Source organism: Pezoporus occidentalis, unplaced genomic scaffold (assembly GCF_034315485.1).
Source record: "Pezoporus occidentalis ecotype Australia unplaced genomic scaffold, CSIRO_AGI_Poc_V1 ctg22, whole genome shotgun sequence".
NCBI lineage: Eukaryota > Metazoa > Chordata > Aves > Psittaciformes > Psittacidae > Pezoporus > Pezoporus occidentalis.
This window is the reverse complement of record NW_026914072.1, coordinates 3,647,445-3,672,607: the sequence shown is the minus strand read 5'-3', so window position 1 is coordinate 3,672,607 and position 25,163 is coordinate 3,647,445. Positions and strand designations below refer to the sequence as shown.

The following is a 25,163-nucleotide window of genomic DNA, read 5'->3' as shown; positions in this document are numbered from 1 at the left end:
AGCTCTGAACAGAAAATTCTTGTATCAGTACTGCTTGTTTTTTTAAGCTTTACCAGTTTGCTTGGGGTAAGACACAAGTCTAGACTAATAGCTCCAATTTAATTTTATGATTGTCCTCTCTTTGCAGTAGATCATGCTATCAGAAAAGGCTTCTATTTCTGCAGATATCACTAAGGCAGCCATGGTAACAAAAGTCTAACTTCTCCATTTTTTGTTTAAATTTACAGTTACTAATGATGATTAATGTTTGTTCTAAATTTTCTAGCTGTTGCACAAAGAAGGAAGTGAGAGACCTCATGGTGCAGCAGGCATAAGCATGAAGCCTGTCGCTTGTGCTGCATCGGAGATGGGCGTGAGGAGCAGGACAGGCAGCCAAGCCTCTGACAAGGGAAACGTCGCTCATGTTCCTAAGAGGCCAAAGAGCACTAAGCAGATATGCTGTCGCTCAGAAATTAGTTAATGGAGTTGAAGTCTAGGATTTTGGGGACCTGGCTAGAGAGATGTAGTAGTCAGGAAAAGCTGTAGATACACCTTGTTATACCTTTGTATGAAGTTACATTTCTGTTTTATATTGCACTAAAATTTGCCAGTTTTCTGAATTTCAAAGCCTTTTGAGCTTCTTCTTAGGAAAAAAAAGTAAAAGTGGATCTGTCCAAGTGCTTTGACTGTCTCAGAGTTGCATCAGATGCTCAGTGCTTTTTTTGTTTGCTTGGTGGTTTGGGGTTTTGTGAGGATTGGATAGTTTGGTAAGCCTGACTGAGGAAGCATGATTTGACAGGGACAGCAGGGCTGTAGCTAGGCAGGAAAGAAAAAGCTTGGCCATTGTGCCTTCACCTCATAAGGAAAACCTGTCACCTTGGCCCTTCCCTGTGCAGCAGCATCACTGTTCCCACCAGCTTCTGTTAAGTGCAGAAGGTGTAACATTTTTATATCTGCTCCTGTTCTCAAGTTTATGTCTTGTTCCTACCTACCTTTTTCCTTCTCTGTCTTGTGTTGTAGTTACGTTATGAAAAATTATTTGACTAGTCAAGATGATTTCTTTCATACTGCTTCTATGACCAGTGATGATAAAATAGCTAAAAGTAGTACCCAAAATAGCACTGCACAGGTACAGCTTTGCCTGAGTGATTTGATAGTAATTATTATATCTGTCCTGTGGTGTAGTGTTACGAGTGTGACCCATCACTGTGAACAAAACCTGCTCTTTCTTCCTTCAGTGTATTTTTCTTCCTTCTTTTCTGTTTTTCTTGGGAGCTGAAAACCAGAACAGACCTTAATATCAAGAGAACCAGAAACATCTTCAGACACCTCAACTTTTTTTCCTTCCCAAATTGGGGGAAAGCAATTTTTCACCTTTAGGAACATCTAAATTCAGTCTCAAGATTCACTTCTCATCCTAAAGGCTCTGTGCGCCAAGAGAAGAAGGAACAGCTATTTTGTTAAAATGGAAGTCTTGGGATTTGACATTTTCAGTATTTTGGCTGTTTTGCCTCCTTTTTTTCTGTACCCCTTTTTATGAGGAAGATTTCCAATAGTAGTTGTTGCCATGGTACTAAGAAAGGTGTCATGTTTTACTAAACAAGGTGTCTACTCCAATCTTAAAACTGTGTTTATGGTCATATTGTGAAAAATTATCTCTTCTACAAGTCAGGCTTGTTTATACAGAATTAATGCAGCACCACTTCCCTTATTCCAAAGTGGAGGGAGGTTCTTCAGGTCATTCCCTGTGTGTCAAGGCAAACGCGAGCTTCAGCAGTGCTGGGAAAGCCTTAGAATTAGCTCTGTCCTTCCACTCCCTTGTTAGTTGTTCAAATGAACAACCGCTTCACGCCCTGCCGAGCAGCTGATTGGCCTTGGAGGGAAGAAGCATCTGAAGCAGTATTAATGTTTCATTCAACATCATGAGAGTCAGGGAGGAGAGGAGGTGAATTAGGGAATTCAAAACCCCAAATCAGTACTGCTTTTTATTTCACCAGGCTCTTTTCTCGTAAGCAGCATCTGTAATTGTCTCCCACAATGGATTTCCTCTCAGGACGGTTCTGCTGACTTTGTGAGACTTTTTTTTTTTTTTTTTTTTTTTGCCAGGGGTAAATTTAACAGTGCACAGGGAGGAGTTCAGCCCTCTCTCTTCCCTTTGCTTGTCTCTCTCCATTCTATGTGCCTTCTCCGCAACCCTGTTAACAGTACCCAGTATGAGGTACACTGTATGCAGTAGCAAAGAAGCTGTGCAGTCCATCCATCCTCTGCTATTTTCCTTTCTCAAATCATCACTGTTGCATCAAGGCGTAGTATGTTTGCCATTTAAAAATCCCTTTTTATTTCATCAGAAAGCAAAACAGATCAGAAATCCATAAAATTAGTATCTTAAAATGCTATCTCAAAGATAAAGGAGCAAGCTAGATGTGATAAAGAGATCAGTAAAGCAATGCATGACAGCAAGATCAGCCAGCTGCATCTGGGAAATACACAAGTCCTTGGACTCCAACAGTAAAAAATGTCCAGAACTGTAAAAGAGAAGCAATTCTTACTTTTCTGTAGCAGTCCCAGCAGTTTGAAACATGGTTGTCATCTATTCCAGTGTATTTATTCCAGTCATAGCATCAGTGATGTTAAAATAAACATCACCTCAGAGTGGATATTCACATAAGATCTTGGATTAATTGTAAATAACAGACCACGTGCCAGGGTTATTAAATCTGGAAATGTTGCTAATAGATAAAAGCAGTTATCTTAGGAGTAGAAAAAAATGTTAGATACAGAAGTATTGCATCACTATCCCTTGATTAACAAGGATGGACCCCTTTTACAATGTTTCGAGCAGTACTCTTGCCAGTAAATGACAGCAAATAGATGCTAAATCTTTAAGTACTTCTGAAATAAACATTAGTATTGTTTAGTTTAAAAGTCTAAATGTTGCTTTTTTTTGTTTACTTATTAGTATTTGGAGAAAAGAAAGGAAAAAAGCAAGCTTTTAGTGAGTATTTCCAGACTCAGCAATTAAATGAAATGAATGATGCTGACACATTTCATTCAAGGTAATGGGAGGACTTACCGTAGCTAAGAGGAACTAGAGACATACAAAACAGCACAGGAGGTGTCTGCCTATAAGTCCTGCAAATCAGTTATTACTCTATATTTTGTTACTACAAACTTGTTTGATTCAGGAATGTTGTCTAGAGACAGTATGGTTTAGTTGACTGGAAAAGATTACCAGTTGGAACTGTGAAAACTTAGGCTCTCTTCTTAACTGTGCCAGTCACTTGGGATGTGATCTTGGAGGAATCTCTCAGCACTGTTTTTCCCCTGTCCTTTCAGTTGCCTTTTCAGCACTGATATGCAGTTAAAATTCCAGCTAATCCCCTGTGAGCAGTGGTGAAAGCAGGGCATGTCTCAAGCATGATGTCAGTAAAGTACTGAGCAGAAAACTGTCTAAAAAGCAGGCAAGAGAAAAGAGTGGGTCCAAGGACTTCAGTCAAAAGTAGTCTTCCTGAATATGGCATGCTCTGTTTTCAGAGTGAACAGGTAGCAAGAGCCTGTACTATGCTGGGGCCTCTCAGTACTTTACTCTTATAAATAATAAACAGAATATATTTTCCTCCTGGGTAGTTTAGCAAATAGAAATGTGCCTCTCTTATCAGCAAGGAAGCCATAATTGAGAGACAGAGATTTGATGGAATGCACATTCAGATGGAAATAAATAAAAGCATAAGAAGGATTTCAAAACTTCTGTTTCTGTGCTGCCACGCTTAATCTGAATGTTTAGCTATGGAATTTATTCATGATATCTGTTTGCAAGCTTAATGTTTCAGACCTAAATCCCACCCCACACTCTAGCCCGCTTCTGTCTGTACGACAGTATTAAAATGGTAACTTTTAGTTATCTTTCACAAAGCCCAGCATTTTGCCATTTACTGCCTCTTTTTCAGCATGAGAGTTTAAAACATTTGCTTTCCTGGTCTGGGTTGGGCTGCGAATTCACATCTTGGCATGATACCTTTCAAGACTGAAAGTAAAAGGACTGCTATGCTGGTAATCCTGTTCACATTATTGTAGCAGAAATGCACAATGCAAAGTATGTTTCTTGAAGGGAGAAGCCTTTTAATATGCCCCCATTCTCCAGTTTATCACACACACACACGATTAAAGAATGTATTTTTACTGACTCAGTTTACTTGTCATTAAGGATATATATTTGTTTACTAAAGTCAGTATACCTCAACAAGCAGGTTTTGCTCATGTTTAGGAAACTTATAAAACTAATCACCTGCCCCTTACATGTGTAAGTCCGCAACAGAAATTGTTTAACAGTGGGGTAGCTCTACTCAGAAACCTGCTAATAGCCTCACTTGCACAAGTCTGGAAGCTTGGAACATGCAGCTCTTTGAAGTGCATGGTCCTTTTCCCTTCTTCTTCCTTTTCTCCTTCCCTTTTTAGTTCCTTTTTGACAACTGGTTGTTTTGTTTTTTTTTCCTGAAGTGAATGTAATTTTACCCTTACAAGTACAATGTTTCATGGTCTTAGCATTCACATTTTAGTCATTCAAAAAGCTATTCCTTTTTCCTACATTCATCTGAGTTTCATAATTTGGAGGTAAAACTTGATCCAGCTGTCAGATTTCAAAACCAGCTAAACCAGAGGCACTGAATTTGACCTCATGGCTTCTGTAGCACTACTTTCACTCAAAATCATCTCCGAGAATAAAATTTTCAAAGAAACATCTGTGAGTGTAACTGCTCACACGCCGCTGAAACTCAGTGGGAATTTGATGTATAAGCCCTTCACATATTTTTTTTTAAATCCAAGCCCCATAGTTTGGGGTTGCATAAAGTAAGAAAGGACTGCTGTTCAAAATACTTAACCCAGTGTCATAGCAATCCATTTTGAATGATCATATATTTCATTTCATCTTACTTAAATAATAAGTGTACCCTCTAACAAGCATAATGGCAGTAATTGACAAATTCGTCCTTAAAAATATAAGAATGTGACCAGCTTTCTCCTCAGTGCTATGAACTGTCAGCAAAAGTTAGAAATCTGCGGTCTGAAAGGTAATCTTTGCTAACTTAGTGAGGCAAATACAGGTTATTAAATGTCAGATTAATGGTAGGAACAGTGTTAATTTAAGAGAAACAGGATTGCAGACACTTCCTGAGAGAAAGATGTATACAAGCACCTGATTCTAGAGATGAGTTTTAAAATAATGTTCATGTAACTTTATGTAACATTAAAATAATGTTCATACACAGTTTTAGGTAAATTTTTTTCCTAATATAGTCAAATGGTCAGAAGTGTGGGTTTTGGTTCAGTTTGGTTTTTGGCTGTGTGGGACCATGAGAAGTAGTAGAAATTGGTGGGTGCCTTATCTACCTATGGATGTTGAATGACAAAGAAAAAAGCACCCAATGTTCAAAAAAATCCTGAAATCATTCAGCTGAAGTAGCTGAAAAATTAGCAAATCCCATCAGTGTGTTCCAGTTAGCAAGGAAAGTGGGTTGTAGCTGGCTCTGGGGAGCTGAGAAGAAACCCCCATTACTATTTTTAGTTGCACTTTTTTTCTAAGCAAGAATAAAAACTGTAGAGACCAGAAGATGGAAAAACATTGACTAGAAATTTACTATCAGTTTAGTCTGTTACGTATGCTCTTTTTTTCCCTTAGAAGCAGGAGAATTCTTGGAGTTCTTCAAAACCCAAGGAGTTCCCCGGATCTGAGAGCAATCCAGCTGAGCAATGCCTGGGCGAGAAGACATGAAAGCTGTGGCTCAGTGTTTCCAAACTGTTTTCTTACGTGTCCCACTGCTGTGGTGTTAATGGTTCCTGGGCACAAGGGGCTGCTGCCAACATTTTCTTCTTCACACTGTTTTTGTAATTCTGAGGGGGAAGACAGGAGAGGAGCTGTTCTCCCCTTGGAACAGGCCTGAGGAAGAGTAGCTGGGAGGCAGCAAGAAGAATGTTGAAAAGTTGGTAGTCCCTTCTCTACATCCCATTTTTTTATGTGCACCCACCTGGAAAGGCCAGTGTGCAATGGGGAGGGTATATCAATGATTATAATTGAAGTAGTCTTAAAAAACCTTGTACTGTATACCATGATTATAATTTTTCTCTCTGGTAAGGTGGTTTTTCCTCTGTTTCTTATTTATTGCTTGAGTGAATCTAATAAATTTGAAATTATGTTTCAAAAGAAGTAAGATATTATGCAACTGGTGGTATTTCACTGCAGAATAACCCCCAAAGGGATTTGTAATCTCTTGGCACTAACATCAGCTAACAGTGAGCCAAATTGAATAATAAGCTCAGCGCTATGAACACAGGTTTGTAATCAGCCTCATTCTGTGCGGGTTAGCCTTGCCTAGTAATTAATTATTATTCCATATTTATACTATCAACGACACGCAGAGGCTGGCCTAAGCATGCTGAAGCCGCTGGCAGCAGCTGCAGCAGTGTATGTACATAAGGATATGTTGTTCTCCCACTGTAAACGTATGCTGTAGACAGTCTCGTAAAAGATTTGTCAGTGAGCCTTCCCTGTAGCTAAACACGAGACAGTACATGCTGGACATCAGTCAAAGATGCACAGTGACATGTAGTTTACTAATTACTATTAATGTTTACAGGATTTGGAATGTCCTAATTGGTTTTGGCACAGAAAGTGCAGTCTACTAAATTTCTTGTCACCTTTGTTTCATCCTAGGCCTCACTGAGAATCTCATATGCAATTAACTGTAATTGCTATACTGTATTTATTCTGAAGTACACAATAGTTTATTATTTTGTTGTTTGGATCTCAAAATTGTGGAGTGAATGGCTTATAAAAATACAATTCAAAATAAGGGGATCTTCGTGGTGAGGGATTTTTTTCAGAGTAGAAGCTCATTGTCCTCCTGTACTTGAAATCTCATTGACCAGGGAGAGTAACTTGTGCATAAAGACATGTCAGGTGGCTCTTTTTCCCAACTTGTGTGGCACAAGGAGAGGAGTTTGATGTGCTGCACACCATTCTGGTTATAGTACTGAATGTCCCTGTTGTGCTGCTACCGGGAGTGGAATTTGATTCAGTTGAAGGACACACCAGGTGGGCCTAGAGCACTAACTGCAGGAGGACACTGTATCCACTTGCTGAACCCTCACGTCTAGCTTCAGCCTTGGTTGTACAGGGAGGAAAACTACTGAAAACATACCCACCTGTGGTTTGTCTCACTCAAATGAGTACTACCAGGCTCCAAGTATAGACACAAGGCAAAACTGCAGCAAAAAGAATCCTTCCCCCTCCTCCAGTGCTGTGTTACTAATGTGGACACATTCTGTATTATTTAGGAAGACTCCAGCTAAAGATGCTGGAACAAGCTGTTATGCTGTCTGTAAGACAGAGAAGTTGTTTTCTGCATATAGAACTGTGCTGTAAGTCCTGAAAGGAATGCATTTCCTCCACATATTCTAGGTTACAAGGTGCAAGAAGCACTGAATTCCTCACATGAATATATCTGCCAGCTTGGACTGGCAGTGTTTTCTGTTTAAACTGCCAGAGCTCCAGAATGAGCATGGACTGCCTAGAAACGTCAATAAAGGAGAGAGCTTTGCCAAGAAGTAGTCCAGCAAAAAAAGTGAAGCCCTTTATACAGATAAAAGACAGGAATTCGGAAATGATTCATTTACGGGAATGGAAAGCTGCATAGTCTTCTGGTGTCACCCAGTGTGAGGATGGAGGCATAGACCCAGAGGTAGAGTGCAAGCTGGATCGTTTATTGAAAAGATTACACGATATTTATATGCTTCCAAGCAATTAGCCAAGCACATCTGTGTTTGCCTTGCAGTTACATCAGGTGAAAGGTCTATCTGATTTTCTTATCGACATCCTCTTTCCAGTTCTGACGTCCTTGTTCCTTGCCAGTTCCAACCTCTTCCAAGTACCAGTCAGGGACAGGTCACTCTTAATTGCTGGCTGTAGTTCCTCCTTCTCATGGTCACTCTTAATTGCCAGCTCTAGTTTCTCCTTCCCATGGTCTCTGACAGCTTTGATACATTCCGACCCCCACAACCCAGGGTTTGGATGGTGGAGCACAGGTCTGGTTTTCAAGTTCAGACTGACAGCACCTGCTCTTTTCATTTCAGAGTGGGTTGTTCAAGGACTAGCTAATCATAAATTTCCTTGCTGTCCTTGTTAAAACAGAGGATAGGTACTCTTCAGTTCCTCATATTAAGAAACTAGCTGTTCTCATTTTTCTGGAGAAAATAATTTCAGAAGATACAGATCTAGCTAAATTAATTAAAGAAAATGCAAATCCAGTGGAACGAGAATGTGGGGTCTACTAGCTGCAAGCACAGAATCTCTCCAAGAGTCTGAATATGACAAATAATGACAATAGTTCTACATCTAAAATATTAGAAATATCTTCTGTCAGGATGCAGGATGAAAACAGAGACTATTTGATTCAAATTTGCTTTACCTGCCGCAAGTGGAAAGGCAAGCCTAAATGTGAACTGATTTCCAGCACCCTCAAACTATTTTAGAGCTTATTTTTAATCCAGTTAATTATTTTGCTATTCTCCATTCAATTAGTTATCAGATTAAACATTTTATATAATATGTAAAATGGTGTTTCGATAATAAAAATTATAAGAGGAATACTACAGAGTTTGCATTAGAAGATAGCATAGGAAGATTGGGATATGCAGAATTCCAAGTTTAAAGAGGCTATTAACTTTGGTAGTAATTACATATATACGTATATACTACAAGAAGATGGGATTGCATTACATGGGGTATGAAAGACTACTATAAATCTTTACTGTAGGAATCATTTAGCATTGTACATGAATACCATTGCTTGGATTATCTGCTCGGATCTTCCAGCATAGTGACATTTACCAAAGCCTATATTTCTTTTTTTTTTATTACAGATGTTGACTGTAGTTGCTTTTTGTGACATTTTAGGCTTTCTGGGGTCTACTCTGAAAAAAATATATATCTTTATTTACGAGCAAAGAATTTATGCGTGGCAGTCCCTATGTGCTGCAGAGCACAGTGACATGGCTTTCAGTTATCTGTACCACTTTGTTTCTGCACAGGTCTGTTCGTTGTGGGTTGGTACTTTATGTGTTGGCATTATGCCTGCTGCCTCTCAGAGAGCAGGTGCAGTGGGAGAGATGACAGCTTTCTCAGAACTCAGTTATTTAATTAACTCATTTATAACTAGATTATTGGAAAAAGCCATACCATCTGTTTAGTGGTCAAAATCTTGCTTGTGTGCTAAGCAATGCTTATTAAACTCTCTGCATCCCTTCTGTTTAGTCACATGTTGTTTCACTAGAAGCAACTGGAAAGTTGCTAGACTCAATATTAGAAGTGAGAAAATCCAGGTTCCATTTTCAACTGATTTACCTAATTTCACCTTGTATCTGTGCTGCATCTTGGTTTCTGTTGCCTGCTTATAAAAAGACATTTAAATAATATTGACATTTATGGAAGGAGGGAAAAAGCTACTTAGTGATAAGCAATCTAATCATCATAATTTAACAGCTTTGTTCTAAAAGCTACTTGGTAATGTGTGTTGAAAAACACTGCAAACAATTCTTCAAATGTCCATTAGGGTTTCTAAACACATTGCTTGCACTGTTTACATTCCATTAACATTTGTCAGACCCAGATTTACTCCCAATGGTTTTAACTATGTATGTCCAGACAATTGGAGAGCACACAGAAAAACTGTAATGCTTTCTAGCAGCTTTCATGAATAAACCTCTATTAAAAAAATAATTAAAAAAAAAGATAATTTACTCATTCTATCAAAAAGGGCAATATTAATAATGAGTTAAGGACAGAAAGCTGTGATTTATGTCTCAGATGTATAGCAGAGGTCTCTAAGCTGGTAAATAAAAACAAAATCTGAAAAAAGATAGCTTGCAAATTTCTCTTTAACATCCTTTTAAATTACATCTTTCTCTGAAAAATATGGATTTGCATTGCTTTTCCCATTCATATGATATTTGAAATTACTGGAAGAAAATATTTTGAATGGACCTTGTCATCATCCAGCAGGGCAGAAGTGATACTGTTTGTTAGTTGATGGACAGTAATGATACACGGTGCATCAAAGATAGGCTGAAGATTTTGACAAGAAAGGTGTCAGATAGCCCCTTATCTTAGTCACTCCTGAATAGTTTCACTCCTGGGCGTACGCTAAGCCTATGTCTAGCTGCTAGGAAAAATCAGGGTCTCATATGTGCACAGAGGGTTTATTTTTGTAATTCTGAGGTCACTGTGATAAGCCCTCAACTGATAACTGTCATAGAACAAAATCATTTAGGTTGAAAGGACCTTTAAGATCATTGAGTCCAACAGTTGACACTGCCAAGTCCACCACTAGAGCATGACCCTAAGCACTGTATCTACATCTTTTAAATACCTCCAGCGATGGTGACTCAGTACCTGTATGGCCAAGGAGGGCAGCTTGCTTTTGGCACAGCTTGTTACAACAGAGCAGGGTTCCTGCAGTAAACTGTGGCTCCAGCCTTACAGATCTGAGAGTTATTATCCCCCTTAATATGCTTTACTCATCAGAACTTACTCTTTTTTTTTAACACCAAATCCCTAGAAGCAACTTCATTTATTAAGCTTATATCAATGATCACTTCCTGTGAATTTAATATATACTTCAGAATCTTAGCTTTCCACCCATGCTGATTTATCTTAGTTTTGGGATGTACATATGTGGATGTGTATCAGAGGGGAGAGATGGAGTGAGGGAGAACAGAAAGCAAAGGAGAAACTTTTGAACACTCAAAACAATGTAAATCAATGTGGAGCCATCTGCCTAAGTCTGAAGCGTTTGAAAAATGGAGTGTCTGAACTGCTCCTATTCATTATCATCAAGGGAAGTAGGTAATCTTTGGGATGCTCTTCAAATTATTTTTTTAATAGCTGAACATTTTTAGGTGTATTGAAGTACCTCTTGATGTACGTTAGATACATTGAACCTCTTCACAGTGGTTGATACTGGGTTCAACAGGCAGTCATTCCTATAAATTACCTCTGATATAAAACGTTAAGGCATTCTGATCTTCCACTGACCTCAGTCCCTGCTGCTCACAAGTGGATGTTTCCTTATTTGTGCGGAAAGGCTCACAGTGTTTCTTAAATATCTAAAACACTTCCTGCTTTTCTTAGGTACAAAATGTACCATGAGGCCCCTTGCAGCTTTTGAAATCTCTGGACAGATGCAAAGCTAATGATTCACGTAAGTTACTATCAGACTTAAACCCCTGAAATGCTATAGCATTAGTATCTTGACCTTTATGTCAAGATGAATGAAAAACGATTTAACTCCTGACTCAGCAGGCGTTCCTGATTTGTTTTTACATATAGGGCAAAAGTAAGGTGTTTTTCCTAAAAGCTGAAACATCTCAATCTTAAAAGTTGTCAGAATTTCTAGCCTTAATGAACTATTTATTGATACTATTATTTGCAATTTATATTTTTTAATAATCTATATTTATAATTTATCTGATTGTTTCTCTAGTCCACAGCTATGTTTATTGTTGACAGGAAGGTACAAGAGGGATCAGCAAACTTGGGAGTTAACAGCACGTAGGGTTGTATCAAATCCTTTTGTTTTTGTTGCTTGTCCCCCACCCGTCTGTTTTTAACAGTTTTCCCTATGAATCCAACAGAATATAAGAAACTCCTAACCTTTAACAGTAACTGATTTGTTGGGCGTGTCCCTTTGACCATGTGGTAGGGCCATGTTTCTCCAGGTATAACTCAAGGAATTTAAGGGCACGTGAGCATACTAATCTTTACCAGTCACTGACAACAACTTGCATGACAACTATGAACACTTGCATCTAGACTTTGGGGAGTAGCAACCCCATGGGTACTTCCCTAATGCTAAAATGCTCTGTTCTGATTTATTATCTTGATTTTTTTTCTTTTTTTAATCTATTTTAGCTCAATACAAATGCTTAGATCAGCAGTTGGAGAGAGTAAAGCCCTGAATTGATCCCTACATTAATCAATATTACAGCAAGCTCCTGCCAGTTTACTGTTCAGTGAGAAAGCCGCATGTTTGGATGCCTCCTGCATGATATTGAGCAAGAATACTGGTAAACCTTGGAAAGTAACTATTGGATGTGAATATTATTACCATCCTTCTCAGTATTGAAACTTCAGTGCTTTCATTTTTGGGACCCAGTGTGCAGTTTGAGCACACTCACTGGAATGACAGGATTAGATTCCACTGCCAAATACTGGTCAGGGTGGGTGCATTAGTTTGGGGTAGGTGGGTATCTGTCACTACTACATGGTGTTCAATATTTACTTTGTTGATCATAATTACAGTATAATAGCATTCTTCTCCATAAAACTGGTTGAACACAGGAAGAAAAACCCCTCAAGCTGTCCAGTTTCAATTTTGCGTTCACAAAGTACAAAATTGTGTAGTTTATAATAATAGTTCAAAGAGTTGTTGCTACTATTTCCTCTTACAGATTATTTTAAGGAATGTCTTGCATGACTATGCAATTACACCCAGGAAAGCAGAAATCCAGATGTGTTCAATTCTTACTCAAAGCACACATAAGCAAGTTTATATTCTCCTTTATATTTGGATTTTCCAAAATTAGGAGGGCTTTCGAGAGCATCTCAGCTTTAAATTGATCACTTTCTAGGAATAAAAAAGCAGAAGAGCAGTGTGAATGATATTTTTTTATCAAATCTGTTTCTCAGTTCTATTCTTCAGCTGTTATGTCTTTAAGTGATTTCATTTTAGATTTCTCTTGATTTGCTGCACTTAGTTTTTCTGGTTTCATATCTGTTCTACAGTTTTCTCTTAGTATTTTAGACAGACAGGATTTCTAGAATTACCCACACATAAATTTGTAAAGGCCTTGAACTTGTTTCTTTTGCTCTCTGGAGATGAAGAGGAGTGTGAAAGAAGTATATTTTGTGTATTCATTCTAATAGTAGGCTAGATCTTATTGTAAATTACTAATTCATTATCTTTCCTAGTAATAAATATCCCCATCAGTAAGACTTCTGTTAGACCCTAATACATATGGATCAGACCAAAAAGCTTCGTTTTATAAAACGGGAACCCTACATTCACAAAGAACAGATGCATAATACATTCACCATGGCTGACTTTCTGAAGTACTTCTCTTAAAAAGTCAATGTATTACAGTGCATCTGGCTCCTCATGTAATAAGGATAAATGCTTTCAAAGGTGTCTTTATGCCACCAGGTCCCTTCTAAAAGAAAAATCAGGCTATTTAATGAGTTTAAGATGCTAGTGGTTTGTGAGAGTTTATTTTTAAAGAAGAATAATGTGTAACAAGTCCATGACAATCAGTTAATATTATGAAGTCCCAATCAAAGCAGTTTGAAAATATTGTAATCTTTTGAATCTAGGTATTTTGTAGGGATGAGAGTGCATTCATTTATTAAAAAACAAACATAAAGACCAGCCACACTTAAAACCAGATATAAACATCTCATTAGATTCATGAAGGTCAAAATAAGTAATAAATTTCCTCTCTATCCAGATCAGTCTATGCAGGCAGTTTCCCTGAATTCCCTTGTGATGTTTCAACACTTGTGGCAACTGTTTTACGATCTGCCAGTATACACAAAGCAGATGAATTTTGGCTCTTCCTTAAATGTGCAGCAAGGATTGTAAATATTGAACCACTGGGATGTGCCAAATTCCCATAATATAGGCTTAGAGTAGCTGATTCTGAAAAGGAAGCTAATGAAATAATTGACCTTATTTCCATTCCAAGTAATCTGACTTTAAAGAGAAGGTTGAACTTTTATTCTACATAAATTGCCCAGAAGAGTAATACTGACTTTTTATGTCTTACATTTTTATTTCCTTTAAAAAATCCCTAAATTAAGAAAGGTTCAAAAATAGACAATTTTTTTTTAGGTTATTCAAATTTAGGAAGACTAACGATTTCCACTGGGCTTTTGAAACTTAAAGAGACAAGTAGCCAACTGGTAGATGAAATTCAGTGCTTCCAATGGAAAATAAAATGGAAATTTGAAAGAAAAAGATGTTGTATAGATTTGTTGTAGAATTATATGAGTGACACAACTCCTATTAATCATTATAGCTAGTTCTGTGAATTTTTTTTTTCATCATATAACATCATAGGCATTGCATTATGGATGTCTCTATGTATTTATATATATTTACATATACATGTCTTTAGGTATGAATGTGAAACTTAAATTTTACTAAAGATCAAATAGGTCTTTAAGCACTTCAGTGGTCTGTCCACATCTCCTGTGGCCCTTTAAAGTCATTTAATTCCACAAATTTCCCCAGCAAAAGAAAGGCATTGAATGAAGCATTTGAGTAATTTTTATTTTTTTTTTCTTGCCTGTAAGATTATGCCCTAAAGAAAATCAAAAGGATTTTGTTAAAACTTTACAGAAAATGCTGCTACATCATTATTATTATTATGTATTTTTTATTATTTTTATTATTATGTATATTTTACTGTTTTCTTTATTCTGTATTGTCTTGAGCACTTTGGTACAGTATTGGCGTACAGTTTCTACAAGTGGTAAATCAAATGCTTCTTTCTTATTTATTTTAGTGCTCTCAAATGCTTCTTTACTATTTATTGTAACTTACTGGGCTTTCAAGGAGTATAACGGAATTTAGAGTTTATCGACATGATTCATTTAAGCTGGTCGCTCTTCTGTAACATGGGGACTTCCTGCTGCTGGCTATACTTTGCAGAAGTAAATGGCAGTTTCTCTACATTGTTATTCATAGCATCATAACATACAAGATTAATGTGTGCCCTGGTGGCTTATTCATAAAACTATTCACAGATCTTGAAAGTTTCATACTTTCAGCTACTGCTGAACCCAGGACAGTATCCACCCCTTATTCCATACCATTCATGTCATGCTCAGATCCCACATTTTCAATATACTATCATTCTTACCTCACATATATAAATATATATACATCAACAGAGAGAGAGAGAGAGAGAGAGAGAGAGATCATTCCTTAGTGCATGGACCAATCCCTATAAAGCTGCTGAGTCCATCCAGTCCATGATGTTGGGCTCCATCTCTTGTAACAGTCTTTCAGAGCAGGAGAAAGAGTGTCATGTAGTCAGTCTGCCAGGCCTCCCCATATCTGTACTTCAGCCATCGTCCTCCATACCAAAGAGGCTTTAATCACTTGGCTTGCTTAATCGCAGCACGTTTCACACTCGAGAATAACCTGGGCAATAGTGTCTATTGCTAAGTCCACCCCTCGATCATGAGTCCATCTCTATGTTACATCTCTGCCCTGATGGCCTGATTTGTCATGGGCCCACCAGGCTCAAAATAATTCACCCTTCCCTTCAGCAGTTTGTGCAGTTTGTCACTGGGGGCTCCGTACAGCTGCCTTCCATATCTGACGCTTCCAAAGCACTGGAGGGGCCCACTGGACTAGATACTTGCCCATACTGTCCCACACACCCTGCCACTCATGACTGTCCAGCTTCTGGGAAAAGCTCTTGGTCCTCCTATATCATCGTCTAATCCTAGACAAGACCCAAACTTGACTCCGCTTAACTTTTGAGATCAGACGAAATGGTCATGGATAAAGCACGCTCTGAATGTGTGCCAACATGCTGATCCCCATCACAATCAGCAGGTAGGCCTCAAGGGTAGCCAAAGGCCATTCAAAACCTTCAGAACTCTCAGTTGATGCTGCTGTACTTGTCACTGGGGCTGGTGTAGCTGCTGTGCTTGGAGTTGGAGTAGCTGCATTATCTGTTGTAGTCAGAGTTTGAGTAGCTGCTGTCCTTGTCACTAGGGTGTGTGGGAATGTCTCCCTCATAGGCTGACCACCCGAGGATGGGAAAAAAGATGTGTAATTGCTAAACACTTCCATTGTATACCTCCCAGAGTATAGAGGTGGTGACCACACTGGGAATGCAAGCCAGGTAAGTTTCATGATCAATGATTCTATTGTATTACAAGTCATTACCATAAAGTACAGTGAAAGAAGAACCTTAGCCCAAGGCCTCCAGCCCATAAACACTAACACAGCAAATGTAAGTAAGGTACAACATGCTGAAACTGTGAGATCAAGAGCAACAGACTTGAGAGTCAATAAATCAGCATTGTGACAAGTGAATATTAATCCAAAACAATGAATGCTTATCACAAATACGATTAGACACCCTCTGGTCAGATCTGTCATTATCTTAGCCCTTCGGGCCCACATTGGGCGCCAAAAGAATTGTTGTGGTTTAAACTCAGTCAGCCACACAGCCGCTCCCTCACTTCCCCCCCTCCTTCCTCCGCCCTGCTCCTGGAGGGATGGGGAGGAGAATCAAAACAATGTAACTCCCATGAGTTGACATAAGGACAGTCCAGTAACTAAGGTATAACACAAAACCACTGCTGCTACCATCAAGAATGATAATGATAAGGGAAATAACAAGGGAAGAGAATACAACACCTCAGCACCAACCGACTGATACCCAGCCTGACCTGAGCTCTTCCGGGTAACTGCCCCCAGTTTATATAGCAGGCATGACGTGCTGTGGTGTGGAATACCGCTTTGGCTAGTTTGCGTCAGGTGTCCTGTCTCTGCTTCCTCCTGGCTTCCCCTTCTCCCTGGCAGAGCATGAGACTCAGGAAGTCCTTGGTCAGAGTAAACATTACTGAGCAGCAACTAAAAACATCGGTGTTATCAGCGCTGTTCCCAGGCTGAAAGTCAAAAACACAGCACTGCACCAGCTACTAAGAAGGAGAAAAATGACTGCTACTGCTGAACCCAGAACAATAACACACAGTTTGTCCAAAAGTTTCTACTAGAAAACATGGTTGTTCTTTATTCATTCTTCATCATTCATGTCTCTAGTCAAACTTTACATTCTGCCAATGAGGGAACATACACAGTATGTGCCAAAAGTGTCTAGTCACTTCCTATGACTAGATGAGAACTTAAATTCTTCAATAACCCCATAAACTACTATTTACCATCCCCTAAAAAGAACTCAGGGTAAACATTTCCAAATTATTAATTAGTAACTCAGTTCACTTTGCAAGTGATCCTACAAGAAAAAGAAAAGCCTTAAGTATATCATATTATTTAGTCCAATCAGGTAATTAATCTGATTCTATTTAACCTGTCTTAACATAGCAGAAAGAGTAGATGGGTGGCAGTGTGCATTACAGCTCTTGAGTACAGTTGTGGGAACTGTAACTCTTACAAAGCATCACTGCTCAGTTTTTACACTCTGAAGGACCTAACGGGACTGATGGTTGTAGGTGTTTGCAGTATAAATGTATACCTCCAAAATTCCTTTCAGCATATCACGTTTCCCTTTTAGCTAACAAGATATGAGTGTGTCTCAAATGCCAAATGGCTTTTATAAGATTTCATATTCATTTGCACCAGCTACATTCCAGTCCTACAAATGGAGCACTCGAACTGATTCTGCGTAACAGGATGAAATAGAGCTGTTTAAGCCATTTCCATGTCATGTTACACAGAGTACTTGACAGTCTGTAATGGTATCTTTAAAAATGGTGTTCTCTCTTCTGTTATTATTTATGCATTTTTTCCTGATTATAGTATTTTTCACTGGATATTAGAAGACCAAACATATACAGTAATTTTGCATATTTTATCAGCTGTGCAAAGTATGTATTCAAAGAGAATATGGAAATAACCAAAAGAACCAAGTCTGAGATACAGGAACCTGGATGAATCTTATTACAGTTGTGTATACACAGTCCCAACAAATTTTATTTTCTACTATGCTTTGCTTGTGAAACAGAAGCTTTAGTTTTTACAAGAGGAACAACATAATTCTTTGTCAATAGGTACTACTGCAAGATGTCAGAAAGACAAATGCAAGTCCTTGAACATATGACTCCTCTCAACTGTATCTTTAAGAATCCCCACTTGTTCAGCCAGATTAGTAGATATTTTTTGTTGCTTACAAACTCTATCAGAATATTACATGTCAGATAAGTTGTCAAGGAAATTTGCATTAATGCAGACTAAATATATTAAGAGGAAATATATGTGCAAATAAGAAATTATTCTTAGAACAAGTTTAATTTACTGTGTTACAGATGTTAGGCTTGATCACGGTGAGTATGCTTTTCAGTGTTGTGCTCACGTACAATTTTGGTTGCAAATAATAATCAATTCATATCTCAATATGAAGTTACCTTACCTGAATTACAAACCAAACATACTGCTTCTATAACTTTTCTTCTTAATTACCAAATTATATATCACAACAATTGCTGTTGGAAAAATATGCTGAGCAAGCAAATCTCTATTGCTTATGCACTTTCTGTTATATTTTGTATGGCTATTTAGTAATTCTGATTTCATATTGAAATTGTGCTATGGAATGTGTGTACATTTAAACTAATTAATAATTACCTTGATGAAGACCTAAGATTATATTTCATTGATCCAGTTCATTTATGAAACTTAGTTGATTTTAAACAATACATTACACACATTTGTAACTCGAGCAACACAGATGAAGAGAAAGCACACACTGACAAACTGGAATTCATAACACTGTTTAGGAATAAAAATATAAGCAAGTCACTCAGAGGATCAGAACAGTGTCTTAATCAACACAAAAGCTTTATGTACCCTAAGGCCTACCTATATAGAACACATAACTTGAAAAAAAAAAAAAAAGTCACTAAAAGCTGATAGCAGCTTCAAATTCCAATAAAACCCACTTACAGATATATTTTTAGGTCATGAAAATGTTTTTATTATATGAAGCCCTGACACTGATCTCACTTAGGCCTGTTTTGTTAGCCCACATTCATAAATTTCAGGATCAGAGTAAAAGTTGGATTAATATGTGCAATAAACCTAATAAAATTGCAGATTCAGCCCCTTGGTTTTCAGCTGCCTTACTTTAAAGAATTTCCCAGAAAGTTTTTAAACACAGTATTAAAGATAATTAACTGGTTCTGGAATATTTCAGAGAAGAATGTTATTAGCTGAGTCTCAGGAGTCTCTCAAAGACGCACCTTTCATCCTGAGCAAGTGCCAGCTATGTTAATTAAGAAAAAGTTGTGAAGCACAAATGAAACTACCCTGCAATATTAAGCTAAAACTGCTTCAGTAGGTACTTCAGATACTTCCTCCTAAGACTTCTCCTCTGGAAAGATAGGCTTTTAGGCTTATGTTCTTACAATTATGGAGCTGAATTATGGCTAACCCTCCATAGATGCATTTCCATTAAAAAACAAACAGCGAGCGATTGCATCCATGGAGCCAACCACTTTATTACCCAAATAATTATATTACTGATCAGCAGTTCCTTTGATCAAATGTCCTGTCTATTCCTGGTTGATCAGGAATTCCCAGCTGGTTTTTCTTCTTCATATGTTTGTTCATATTTGCATCTTTTGAAGTCAGATTAATCCAAATAGTTTAGCCTTGTGCCTTTTAACTCTGTAACTCAAATTACACACCTGTAGACATGCATTTTTCTCATTACCTATTGGTCTCTCCCATTGTTGGCTGATTCAGATACTTGAGTTTGTATAATGTTTAACAATCCAAATAGTAACTTAATAAACACAAGAAGAAAAAAAAAAAATTCCTTATTTCATATATGAACAAAGCCACTACTGTTTTTTTCTGTATTTCATGTATTTTTCTACAATATAATGTACAAAGTGCAGTTATATCTTAGTGCTTTATTGATATTTTTGTATTGTGATCTAAAAAAGTGTTACCCATTTAGTATCTTACCCCTAACAAAATAATTATTAGTCTATTTGAAGGCGGTCAAACAGTGAAATAGGTTGCTCACAGAGGCTGTGGGGTTTCCATATTTTGAGAAATTTTGTCTGGGCACAGTCCCAGACAGTAGAGTACCAGGCTACTCTAAGGTGTCCTTGCTTAAGCAGGGTGTTGAACTAAATGACCTGTAGGGTCCCTTCCCCAGCAATTCTGTTTAATTGGGTAATCTGAAGACAAGAGTATTTAAATGCATATCATAGTCTCTTTACATAAAGAGTCAGGCCTTACTTTTTTGTATAACAGATCTACTTTAAAATGTAAGTAAAAAATTTAAAAAAGATCCAGCTATGACTTCATAATCAAACTGAGTCTTTTTGATAAAGCTGTCATAGAACTGATTGTAATAAAATCTGTCACAGAGAAAGGCCATGCTCATCTCTCCAGTCTGTGATAATAAGTGACGATGTGATCCATAGGCAGAAGATTCTGCATTGGTTTTAACCTTGTGATTGCTACCAAAATATGAGCAAATGTACAAATTATGCTGACAGGCATGGGAGACTAATAAATTGAAAGTCAGTAGAGTAAAAAGGATTTGAACATGAAAACCTAGTCAAAAATTGATTAGCACATTAGAATATCTGTAAGACATGCCAAGAGCAAGATATTCAGGGACCCTACGTGTCTGTGGCCTTACTGCAAGCCACAGCTGAGTACCTGAATTGTTATAACTGCATGGAAATAATTACGTCTTCCATGCCCTCTAACAATGAAGTCACAGTCTTCATAGAAAAAAAATTAAATGAAGCTCACTAGTCTTGAGAGTGTTTGATCTGAGATCACTCTTGAAGTTCTGTCTTCTTATCTTCTACCTCCTTTATTGGTATATGAAAGCATGTAGCAGACGATGTGCTTGTAAAAATGAACTGCAAGTATATGCTATTATATTGATTGGTTCCTTTAACCTGTTTTAAAAGTGCATGTTTTTTACAGAAAGTTTAGATTTACTTTCTATGAACACATTACCCATTATCAACACACTAATACTGCCCAGGTATTCTGACATGGAAGAATTTGGGGGTTCAGGTCACGCTGCAGCCATGATCAAGAAACTGTATTTGCGAAACTTTGACTTGGATGCATATCTTAAGACAGTTGGCTGGCATTGTGGTTGCACCATGAAAGAGATCAATGCAAGTAGCTGTGGCACAGGGGCCTTCCTTGTGTTCATGAGATTCTTCAGTGCAGAGATTCAAGACCTCTTACCAATGCAAAGTAGGGACAGAGTAGATACAATAGTTAGCCACTAATGGAACTGGCCAAATGCTACAAGTGAGCACAGATGATCATCAAAACCGTGGCACACTGAATTTATATCTTTCTATTTTTCAGTGCTACTGAAGAAAAAAACCCTGTTCCTTCTGAAATAATGCCTTTCCTCACTGGTGCCAAAGCCCATGCCTGCTTGTATGCTGCTCAGCTTTGCCTGTAGTGCTTGCCTACACTTTGATTCACGGTTGTAGTTTAGACTTACATCAGATACTGCTCTGGAGAACACATTGCCCTAATTCTTGTGAAAGCAGAGTGAATTGAGAAGTAGCTGGATTTTTGAGGAACACTTTCTGTGCTGCAGAGCTCTGATTTTTGTGAGGACAAGCAAGTAAAGACTTATCCTGCTTTCATTACAAAGCAGAGGAAATCAGTGGCATCAAATGAGTACTGCTACCACATGGGAATACAGATAAACAGGCTTAGAAAAACTGAGACATATGGAAAGATGGGAGTAAAAGTTACAGAGAATACAGTATATAACAGTACAAAAGGCTAATGTAAAAGCAGCACCAGCGTGCAGCCAAAAATCTCTTCACTTGGGACTGCACTCACCTCAGCTATTCAAGAATCCTAAAATAGTTTGAGTTGGAAGGGACCTTAAATACAGATCACCTAGTTCCAACCCCCTGGCACGGGACATGCCCAGTTGCTGAAGATTGCCAGTGAGATGTGCAATATATGAAAAACACTGTCCAGTGAAAGTGTACAGTTTGGAGCAGTGCTCTTTGGCCCCACTGTCTTTCACAGAAGTAAGACAGGTAATATGATTGTCCCTTTCTACCCACAGAACTGAAAATTTCAAATGAAAATGGTTCCTAAGGAGTCAGAAAGAAGTAAAATCAAGATGATGAAGAGTAATCCCTTTTATTCTGTGACTTGGCAAGTTTTCTGAACTGTGCATTACCCAGCTTCTCTGAAAGTAAACTGCGAGATAAAGAGTTCTCAGTGTTATGTTATTAAACACAGAGGTATATTATTAAAGCCCTTCAAACTCTCCAAATGAAAAGTTCTCCATATTGTTCTCGTGTATTTTATCTCATGATGTCAGTTTTCTCAATGACCGTGTCCTCTGCTAAAAGTTATTCTCAAGTTAGGGGACTGTACTGCTGGTCTACCTTTCAACTGGTTTCTCAACTTCACATAGTCTTGGCATTGGGCAGTCTCCAGTTCTTACCTTTCAATCTTCTGGCTGGTTTATGACAGCTTTCAGTTTCTCATTCTTTCAATGCTGGATCATTTACTTGAATCAGTTTTTTGAAAATGTGACCTTTTTGCAGACCTCTGACATATTTCTTCCTTCTCCTCCAAGGAATCCAAGACAAATTGCTTCTTTCTGAAGGTCTTCTTTCACTACTGCATCCCAGTTCCTCTGCTTTTTAATCAGAGTGAGAGGTTGTGCTCTGCCTCTGCTGCCAGACTTGTTTACCAGTAAATATTCCAAAAATACCAAGAAGCACTATTCCACTTTCTCCCAGATTGCCTTTTATGCACAGGAGGAATTTCTTTAATTAATTTCAGCTCTGAAACTCTTCAGTATAATTCAAAGCAGCTGCTGTTCTGTCCCCACTGTTAATGAGCTTTGTCTTCATATGTCTGGGAGAAGGACAGAAAGGGCCATGCTGGCTAAAATTGTTTTAAATTGGTTTTCAGCGTGCAAAATAAACCAGACAGCTCCTGGGTGAAACTGACTGTAGTTTCACTGCTGCCTCTGCAGACATTTAATCTCTCTGGCTGGTGAGGATGGGACTCACAGCAGAGACAGAAGGTATTGACTTTCCCACTTTTTTGAAAAATACTGTTTTCTTCCCCACCTCTCCCCACCGCCCTCCCAGCTGACTGAGGCGGTTTCATCTGAATTGTCATTCTTAAATAATTGTCCTAGTAGGAGCAGTACATTTCAACCTCATGCCATCCTTTGCAGATTTAGGCTAGAGAGATGCAGCCTGACATTCTGAGGCTCTACACACTGTGAAGGATTGCTTTGATCAGGTTGTGTTTGTAATTTGAGTCAGTAAAATAGAATTCTTACTAATTGTGTTTAAGGCATGATGCATTGTGTAATCCGCAGAGAAACTCGTTTCAAAAGCACTTTAAAGGAAAATAAAAGACAAAATAAAAACAGCTGTTCCACTGAGTCATTTTCCCAATGTGCAACTTAAACCAAAGCAAAACAGAGAAAAAGCCTCTCCCAGTTGTAAGTTACTTGTGTTGATATGATTATGGAGTAGGGTAATGCTAGTAATGTGGGGAAAAACTACAGAAAACTCCTCTCCACATTTCTTTTTATACCAGAAGTTTGGAAACAGAAAACAAAAAACTAAACAACAAACCCTTTGGAGTAAAAAAACCCAGAAAAATCTGTTTCTTAAGAGATACTGGTACCTAACTAAATTATAAATAGCAAGCCATGTATTGATAGTCCAGTATAATTTGCAAAGATAACAATGAGTGTAAGATGAAAGGAAGGGAATTAAAATAATGAAACAAGATACTAAAAAAATCATGTCACATGTGCATATGTGCATATTTTCATGTGTTCGAGTATAATACAAGTCTCTGGAAAAGAATGTTGTAAGATCTGGTAAAGGAAATGGAGGTAACTGCACTACATGAAAATAAAGACAAGACAAAATGTACAGCAGGCACTGCTTTTTCATCAGTAGAATTTTGAGTGAACGAGTGAACAGCCCTTTTCATCTTAGAATGGCCTTCATCCCACACAGCTTTCAGAGAGAAAATGTAAACTAAGTTCTATCAAGATAAGCCTTGAAAATACAGAGCTGGAAGGAGTACAAAGATGTGACATGCATGTGTTTTTCTTGTTTCCAGATATCTCAATAAGCTTGCTCTCCTTAGTTGTCACAGCCTGTGGACTTGCTCTGTTTGGTGTCTCTCTGTTCGTATCTTGGAAGCTTTGTTGGATCCCTTGGCGAGAGCGTGGTCTGCCATTTGGGAGCAAAGACAACAAACAAGAATCGCTGAACTACACAGATACAGAGACCAATGACCATGACTACAGTGAGGATTATCTGGGACAGCCTACAGCCTATCCGGAGTCCTCCATGAAGATCAGCCACACCTCCCCTGATATTCCATTAGATGCTCAGGCAGGAACGAAGGAGAACTGTGTACAGAATGTGCGAATGCATCGTCAGGTCACTGAACCAACCTCTTCTGATCGGTCAGTAACTCCAGTTTCTCTCTGATATTAATGAATACAGGTGCAGTCAAAAAAGCACAGCTTAATTATCCAGTACACTGAATGTATAATTTTTTGCCACATTCTTTCTAAAATAAAATTGCACAAAAGTTATTCTTTGAGGTATGCAAACCTCTTAGGTTAAAAGGACAGGATCACAATACTATTCCACTCTTCTATCGACTACTATCTCATTTGTGCCTCTCCCTCAGAAGCTGGACAAGACAGAGCACTGTGTGGCTCTTAAAGCACCAGAACAGCCTAGATTTAGCTTGTAAAGCATGTTCATTTGCACTCAGCACTGTTGCTGAATACTCAGTGATATGTCCTCAAAAATTTTACAAGAGCCAAAGGAGAAAAGTAGGGCAAGCTAATGCAGCACTTGGAAGTTAGAAATAGGATTAAAAATCATGACTGTGGGGGGAATAGTGACTGAACAAGAGTCAGTGGGGTCTCCAGGGCAACTGGAGGACCAGTACAGGAGGGAAGAGGAAAAAGAGAGGGTAAGTGTGTGTATAAGGGCAAGTGATGAAAGAATTATATTTCACACAGTAAGAAAAAGGATCAGCATGTGAAGAGACAGTAGATGTCTTGAGTCAAAGCAGATGTACTTCAGCTGGAAAGGTACAGCACTAGCCCTAATGCTCTTTACTAGCCTCCTTCCTGGACATCTAAGAAAGCAAATTTAGCCAAGACTTGTGCCTGCAGGCACACCTGAACATGGGAACGATGACAACAGCCAGTTCAATAATTGCCAGTTGTCCAAAACATGTCTCAGAAAGAATTTGAGAAGTCCACAGAACATTGTTAATGTTACACAGTAGAAGATCCAGGTGCCCTTCCTCCTTAGATTAGCATAAGAATGACTTCGGCTTATACTGTTG

The 25,163-nt window shown here is 38.2% G+C and overlaps 1 protein-coding gene across 3 annotated transcripts in view; it reads left to right on the top strand.

The window, feature by feature from the left end:
- SYT9 (synaptotagmin 9) overlaps positions 1–25,163 on the top strand; it is a 71,542-nt gene that overhangs the window by 8,816 nt on the left and 37,563 nt on the right. For all 3 annotated transcript variants that reach the window (XM_062620275.1, XM_062620274.1, XM_062620276.1), the window contains exon 2: positions 23,910–24,261. In XM_062620275.1, coding sequence (XP_062476259.1) covers positions 23,910–24,261 — 352 coding nt within the window. The remainder of the gene's footprint in view (positions 1–23,909; positions 24,262–25,163) is intronic.